The 8,521-nt window shown below is 42.4% G+C and overlaps 1 protein-coding gene across 1 annotated transcript; it reads right to left on the minus strand.

Moving 5' to 3' along the window:
* Positions 1–1,929: 1,929 nt before the first annotated feature.
* LOC134204898 (uncharacterized) lies at positions 1,930–3,347 on the minus strand. Its single transcript, XM_062679694.1, has 2 exons — positions 2,332–3,347; positions 1,930–2,257 (listed from the first exon to the last, which is right to left on the minus strand). The coding sequence occupies exons 1-2, from the start codon at positions 3,316–3,318 to the stop codon at positions 2,249–2,251; spliced, it is 996 nt and encodes a 331-aa protein (XP_062535678.1). The 5' UTR covers positions 3,319–3,347; the 3' UTR covers positions 1,930–2,248.
* Positions 3,348–8,521: the final 5,174 nt, after the last annotated feature.

Genomic DNA, 8,521 nt, shown 5'->3' on the forward strand with positions numbered 1-8,521 from the left:
GTTGGATACCATTTCCTTGGGTACATAAAACAGAAGTTTTCCAGAGGAGCTACAACGGTATACCAACCCATCTTCAAGACAGAAATGCTTCACTATTCCACTCTCAACCTCTCTCTCAACTCGATAATGTCCTTATCTCGCCCTTGTGTAACTTGAAGTTGAAACTCAAGATCATCTGAATTAACTGCGGAAACTACTTGATCAGAGTTATCGTAAGTTACGATATTGGCACTGTTCAATCGACTCAGAGCATCCACATGATTCATAAGCCTACCATGGCGATGTTGGATAGTGTAGTGGTAATTTTCTAACTCAAGGGCCCATCTAGCGATTCTAGCATTAACACTCTTTTTGTTCAATGTCATAGTGAGTGAGTTACAATCTGTAATGATACAAAACGGAATTCCTTCCAAATAGGTTCGGAACTTCCTTAGCGATTTGATAATAGCTAATGTTTCTAGTTTGAAATTGTGATAACGGGGTTGAGCAGCGGATGTTCGTTTTGAGATATGTCCGGTTGGATGAAATTTACCATCGTCCTGCTTTTTGCATCAATATACCACCAAATCCTTCACTACTAGCATCACAGTGCAGTTCCGTTTCCCGTTTTGGATTATAAAGAGCAAGGACCGGAGAAGACACCAGCTTACTTCGTAGAGTTTCAAAAGCTTCCTTGCATTTCTCGTCAAAGTGAAATTTGGCTCCAGGGTTAGTCAAAGCACGTAGAGGCATAGCAATTGTTGAGAACGATGGAACAAACCTTCGGAAATATGAAAACAAGCCCAAGCATTTACTGAGATGCTTCACATCACATGGAATTGGCAGTTTTTCAATTGCAGCCAAGTGCGAATTGTTTGGTCTTATGCCATTTTCACTTACAGTAAATCCCAGTAATTCAATCTCCGTGAAACAGAATTGACACTTCTTGATCTTAATCTCCAATCTAAAACCTGCCAAAGTACGAAGGACCTGTTGCAGAACACTAATATGTTCCTCGATCGTAGCCGTTGCTATAGTAATATCGTCCAGATAGACCGTAACAGTTCCTTTCTTGATGAACGGTGCCAAAACAACATTGATGAATCTCTGGAACACTGCTGGGGCGTTACGCAATCCAAAAGGCATCTTTAAGTATTCGTATTGTCCGCTGGGAGTGACAAAGGCCGTGTACGGAATAGTGTCCTCAGCTAAATTAACCTGGTGAAACCCATTTTTGAGATCCAATACTGTAAAATACTTCTTCCCTTCAACACGTTCCAGGCAGTCATCTATCAACGGCATAGGATAACTATCACGAACAGTCAATTTGTTCAGTGCACGGTAATCCACACACATTCGCTTTTCGCCACTCTTTTTCGTTCGTAAAACAATTGGAAATGCGTAACGAGAATTACTTGGTCGTACAATTCCAGCATTCAACAATTCCTCAACAATGTGGTCAACTTCCATTTTGTCGGAATAAGACAGTCTCCTTGGCGCGAAATTAATTGGAATATGCGAATTGAGCTTAAGCTTCATTTCGTAGTTATGCTTCTTAATGGGTATATTCTCAAGGTCAAGATAATCGTTATGAATGATATTTAATATCTTATTACGATGTTCAATACTTAATTCTGGATTTATAACATACTTGCAATCACTGTCAACCGTATCAATGCAGAACACATCAGGAACTGAAGAGTAGTCTATCATCGTAACAGGTTTGTTTTGCTTTAGCAGAACGGAACAAGTGAACAATACGGAAGTATCGGAAGCAGCGGAAGAAGCGGAAATTAACTGGGCGGAAGTCGAATCAATTGGGATCATGACAGGAGTGGAATTCGATTCATTAGAGATCGCAGTAACTGGCTGACGATCGCATTGATTACAAGTGGTAGTGAGTTCTGAAGGTGCATCATTAGAATAATCAAACGCACAATGTAACAGGTTTCCAAAAATTTTTATTCGATTTGGGTCAGGTCCAATTTCAATTTCAAATTTTGGTTTTGTATTAACGGAATCGATAAATCTTGTATCGTATAAAGTAATGCCAAATTCATTCAAAAAATTCCGTCCTAGTAATAACGGAACACAAAGATAATTATCGGGTACTACATGTACCCTTAAACATGTTTTACGGTCACGAAATGAAACAGATGCTCCAATAACTCCAAAGGTGCATAGTGGGAAGTTGCCTATGCTCTTGTATCCTGAATTCGCCTTATCACTCAGTCCCATCGATTGTGGAACTATCGAGCGTCGGACAAAACTAATTGGACTGCCCGTGTCGAACATGGAAAGTACAGTGTTACATAAGTGTGTGCTACAGTCAATTGAGAAAGCAATACTTACGATATTCAACTCAGAGAGAACTGCTCCTAGTTCACCAACGGATTGGCGGTCGCCACCGGCATTCTGGCGAAATTCATCCACTAGAGCCACCTGGCTGTTGTTGCGTGGGGCTGGTCTCGGGCACTCCTTAAGCTGATGCTGAGTAGAACCGCATCGGAAGCAAGAACCCTTCGCTCGGCGTGGCTCCTTACAATCTGCAGACAAATGGCCAATATCGGAGCAGTTATAGCATCTTGGCGATTCCGGTTTGGATGTCGTAGGCTTGATCTTTTGCTTCGCTGGTTGAGTCCGGATCGGCGCAGGACACATTTCTCGCAACTGCACATATCGACGTGAAAGCTGCTTCAGATGGGCCAGATCCCTGGCCGGGTAGAGAACTGCAATGCTTGCTGAACGGTCCTGGAACCCATCGATGATGAACTGTACTGTTTGAATCTCATCAATGTTCGCCCTTGAGGCGATCTCCTGCATCCTCAGGATGTATGCAGTAACCGACATTTGGGAGGCGTCAAAAGTTGTTTTGCGCAGCTTGTCGACAATTTCAGCAACGGTGTAAACATGGCCGAAGTTGTCCAGGAAGTTAACACGGAACTGTCGATAATTTGCGGATTTGTCAACACGAAGGAACCATTCCGCCTCCGTTCCTGGCTCCATTAAACGTCGAACACATTTCAACTTGAAATCATCATCGCCTTCCAAAGAGTCGCACGCAGATTCGAAATCGTTGAGCCATCTGTTCGCGTCGGATGTGTCTCCTCCGGAAAATCGCTGGACCGAACCAATTACGTCCTGAATAGTCGGCGGTTTACCTTGCGCTTGTTCGATGTCTTCCAACTCCCGACGCAAATTAGCGATCATTTTGCGTTTCTGCAGCACTCTTAATTCCACATCCAGATCCTCCTCGTGCACTGACGAACCGTCTTCTTCGTTTGGCGCTCCGCCCTGTGCCCCAACATGGTCTTCATAGAGCACTCGCAGGTGCCGCATCTGTAGCTGACGGCGGAAAATCGACTTGATTTTCCTGCAGCCATTCAACCAATTCACCTTTGGTCATTCGACTCATTTTCACGGATGCGCGTTTTCCTGTATTCGGCGTGAACAATCCCACTTCTGAAAGTTGTCGGGGAGATAACTCAGAAAACACGAGGCGCGTACTTTAAAGATTTTTATTCTTCACGCTTTGCTTGTCTGAACACGAATGAATCGCTCAGTAGAACAACACTGTACTTGAAAATAGAAAAGCCTTTTACACACTGAACGGAAAATTCGGAACGAAAACACGTTCATCGGAAGCAGTACAATATTGAGTAATAAATACAGAATACATTAAAAAGGCCGATTTAGATATGCACGGAAACGGAATGCTACACTTGGAATACATGCTAATCAAATAATACTACAAAATATAAATGAAAAGAAGATTGGAACAAGTCTGAGGAGGAAGCCCTTGAAGACTTAAACATGCCAAAGGCAAAACACAGAGTAGACTGTAAAAAACGCGTATACTTTTTGTTCGTGAATAATAAATCAAAGCTGATTCCAAAGAACAGATGTAGTGATAGGGAGTTTGTTTAATTTAGGAAAACATCGGACCATAACGATCGCATTTGATCCTGTGAAATTTTCGATTCCTTTAAACCAGACAATTGTATAAGGGTGAAAAAACATACAAAGGCGTTCAATATTCGATGGTATTTTAAATTTGATTTTTTCTTTTGGGTGTATATAATCTGGTAAATAAAGCTGTACGAGGCACTTTTCAAATCACTACCCAACAAACATTCACTAGTTGAACTAACATCAGTGTGATGATTTAATTCAGCGCTGTGTTGAATTATGTCTGTACTATTTCTTATCACAACTTCTGTTCAAGCTTTGTTCACACAATTTTGGCGAAGTTATACAACTACAACATCTCATTTTGAAAAACAACTTTATTAACTGATTCGTTAAACCTTCACTAAGCATTTTACTAAGCCTCAATTCAGCTACATGTGAATTCTTCGAAAATAATAACGCATAGAAGGTAACAACATCATCCAATGAACGTATTTTGAAGGAATTGCTATTTGCATATAATCATTTTAAAATTTTCCTAAATCGGGTCTCGAACTGCTGTCATTTGATCATCCGCCGGTAACGTTGTCATCCGCGCCATCCTTGATTTGTTAGATATGGCTCACTCTTGGCTCTTGACTCTATGGCTTAATCTTATTGCTGAATATGAATCATAATTGGACTCTTATTCAATAAGTCAATCTGTCAAACTACAGTTTATTAATAACTGTACAAGATTTTGATTTCAACCATTGTTCAGGCAGTCATAACCATCGCACACTAGGAAAAATACGTAAAAATAATGTCGATAAACGTTAAAATAAAATCCGTCCCAATGCTATTTATGAATTTATGAAAATAAAATGTATATTCGGCCTTCCTCGAAATCTCTTGATAAACGATTGCGCTATGATTGTCAAATGCCAAGATTATTCCAATTTCGCCGCAATAAAGATCAACATCCATGCGATAATATTGGGAACCCACACATCAAAGATTCAATCATTTTCCGACGTTATTCAACGGCGTTATGCCCGGCTTTAAGTAAATATAGTTCCGCATGAATGCATGATTTTTTTCATTGCTCCAGCTGTTTTATTGGTTTTAATCTCCGACAGCTTAATAAATCACGAATATAAAAAGCTTGTCTTGAAAATAAATCTTTATTTTCCTATAAATCAAATTTTCCAGATCTAGAATCCAGATTTTTTTCTCAAACGGAAAAAGCATAATGTTTTTTTTCCACTGTGCGGTGAATACCAATGATTAAGAAGAACAAAGGTTAAGAAGGATGGCTAATGCTTGCTTATTAACTTACTATTCAAACTCAATTCGACCAGCCTTTCAGAGCATCACATCACAGTCGAACAGAGAACCTTAAAAATCATTAGTTCAGCACATTGTTAAACTTCCCCAATGTGCTGATATGTGATAAAACGAAAACGCCAGTTCGACTTCAAATAAAGGTAGTAAACAAATAAATAAGCCATGTCGAATATTAGTTAGATTAAATGCTGAAATGAAATCTGTCTAGCGAATTATTCAGTATCCATTTTATTCAGCTACGAAGATCACAAATAAACAATAATTCAACCTAGATGCTTGTTTGTAGCTTGTCGTTGTTTGTTGGGTATTCTTACCTTCTACCAATTCTCTCCAAATTGAATTTCATTTAAAGTCCAAAAGTTCTACTAGTTGGCTTCCCCAGTCTGAAGAATCAGGACGATGTTTTTTACTTGTCCGACGTTGAAGCTGTTGTATGTTAGAAAACAAACCCAATCTAAAAATCACTTTCCCAAAATTTTACAAAAAGCAAGCATACAAGCACCCTCTCCACCACTGATCGAAAGTGGTTTACAATTATTTACCATAGACGACAGACTATACTTACTTGATACTTGATGGGCTACATCTCTTCGATGAACCTACGCCGAATGGAGTATCCTTCTCCACTGGACTCGATCCTGGGCCAATCGCTTCCAGTCGCCCTGAACATTGAGCGCCCTCAGGTCCTCTTCAACTGCAAAAAGCCATCGTGTACGCGGCCTTCCACGAAGCCTGCGGCCTCTTCCGGGTTCTCTACTAAACATTATCTTCGCTTGACGTTCTTCCGGAATACGAACAACGTGACCAGCCCACCGTAGTCTGCCGTGTTAATTAAGGTTAATAATATCCAGCCCTTTATACACCTGGTACAATTCGTGATTCATGCGACGCCGCCAGATACCGTTCTCCTGTTTACCGCCGAGTATTGTCCGCAGCACCTTACGCTCAAACACTCCGAGAGCTCTCCGATCAGCCTCCTTTAACGTCCATGTCTTGTGGCCGTATAAAGCCACCGGAAGAATCAGAGTAGTATATAGCGCGAGTTTTGTTTTCGTTTGCAGACTATGGGACTTAAGCTGGTTACGAAGTCCGTAATAAGCCCTATTTGCAGCTGCAATACGCCTTTTCACCTCGCGGACTACGACGACAGACTATACAAACCTTCAAAAAGGCTAAAACTCATCGGCCGAAACGTCGGGCAATTAAAAAAACATCGTCCTGATTTTTTAGACAGAGATAGTCAAGTTCCGAGTATTAGATCTTATCCAGCCGAGAAACACCCTACCCCAACACCATGAGTCCAGTAGTTCTTTCAAACCACCGACCAAGGTCTAATGCCGATTCCAAAGGTCATTCAATCCACTCCAAAGAAGGGTTCTTCTTGTTGCGACTACGTCCGAAAATGATCCAATCGCTGACCGGCATAGTTGAGAGATGGATTTCATTGGCCTAGCTAGATCCACTAGTGTGTGAATTCACAAGGAAGTCTGGATTTTGTGTCAGTAACACACGCACTACTGGATCTAGTTTTTTTTATTTGCGTAAGTTTATTTAATAATCTTTCAGAAAATCGTTGAAATTTCTATAAAAGGGATTTTTAGAAATGTTCTGGCCTTTTTTAAAATCCTTCATTCATAATGCAAAAATTTATTAAATCCACCACACAAAAAATGTTGATATTGAAAAAAAGGTCTTATCATGTCATTTGTTTTGAACATGCATGAAAGTAAGGGGCGCCCAATAACGGTTTCGCCAAGGGCGCTGGGAATCCACGCTACGGCTCTGCCTGCGTGCGTTCTCCCAGGTCCATCACCATACCGCCATCTTCGTCTGCCACGTTGCCATTCAGGTGTTTTTCGTAGTGCTGCCGCCACCTTTGTATCACCTCACGCTCGTTCGTAAGAAGGTTCCCGTTTATGTCCTTACACATATCTGGCTGTGGCACGTGGCCCTTACGTGAACGGTTCAACTTCTCATAAAACTTTCGTGTGTTATTGGCGCGGTACAGTTGCCCCGTCTCTTCACGGTCTCGATCTTCCTGCTGGCGCTTCCTCCGGAAAATCGAGTTTTGTCTGTTTCGCGCCCGTTTATATCGTGCCTCTTTCGCCGTCGTGCGGTGTTGCGGTACTACCAATGGCGGATTGAATATCTCTCCAGCCATCTTCAAGAGACGCTGCGCCTAGCTGCTCTTCCGTTGGGAGTTCCACTTCCAGCTGCTGCGCGTAGTCTTGGGCTAGTCTACCGCCTTGTAGCCGCTCAATGTTTAGCCGCGGCGGACGACTCCGACGCGTGTTGTACACCGTCGAGAGTTTTGAGCGCAGACATACTGCAATGAGGTAGTGGTCGGATTCAATATTCGCATTGCGGTAAGTGCGTACGTTCGTGATGTCAGAGAAGAATGTACCGTCGATTAGAACGTGGTCGATTTGGTTCTCCGTTACTTGATTAGGTGATTTCCATGTGGCCTTGTGGATATTCTTGAGGGAAAAGAAGGTGTTTCGGACTACCATTCCGGGAGAGGCTGCAAAGTTTATGCATCGCTGGCCGTTGTCGTTCGATACGGTATCCAGACTATCCGGTCCGATGACCGGTCTATACATTTCCTCCTTTCCTACCTGTGCGTTCATGTCACCGATGACGATTTTGACGTCCCGCAGTAGGCATCCATCATATGTCTGCTCCAGCTGTGCGTAGAACGCTTCTTTCTCGTCGTCGGATCTCCCTTCGTGTGGGCAGTGCACGTTAATGATGCTATAGTTGAAGAAACGGCCTTTTATCCTCAGCTTGCACATCCTTGCGTTGATTGGCTGCCACCCAATCACACGTTAGCGCATCTTACCCAGCACTATGAAGCCGGTTCCCAGCTCGTTGGTGGTGCCACAGCTTTGGTAGAAGGTAGCCGCTCGATGTCCGCTTTTCCACACTTTCTGTCCTGTCCAGCAAATCTCCGCTGGACAATGCAGCGCTGCGCTGCCGAATCCAGGGTCCATGAGCGGCGAGTACAGTGAACGTTCGTTAATTGGGTATTTTCTAGTTGGAGTGCTTTTTAGTTGGGGCACAGATAACAGATATTGAGGCTGGCATCCGATACGTGTGTAAATATCCGCAACCGTTAATTCAAATGTATTTTAAATTGGGACCGTGTTTGGCAATCGATTAGAGATGGCGCAAGGATCATTGTTATTGAAAATGCAGCCCAATTGCGGCTGTCAAATATATTGGCTGCGTTCAACGGATGATAATCAGCTGCGTTCGTATGTACTGCCGCAATCAGTTGAGTAGATGGCAGTAGTGGGTCAACGTATAT

The sequence above is a fragment of the Armigeres subalbatus genome, unplaced genomic scaffold, assembly GCF_024139115.2.
Source record: "Armigeres subalbatus isolate Guangzhou_Male unplaced genomic scaffold, GZ_Asu_2 Contig948, whole genome shotgun sequence".
Classification (NCBI taxonomy): domain Eukaryota; kingdom Metazoa; phylum Arthropoda; class Insecta; order Diptera; family Culicidae; genus Armigeres; species Armigeres subalbatus.

Bases quoted from the DNA above. Each gene is read 5' to 3' on its own strand.
- LOC134204898 (XM_062679694.1), bottom strand. From the start codon at position 3,318: ATGCGGCACCTGCGAGTGCTCTATGAAGACCATGTTGGGGCACAGGGC.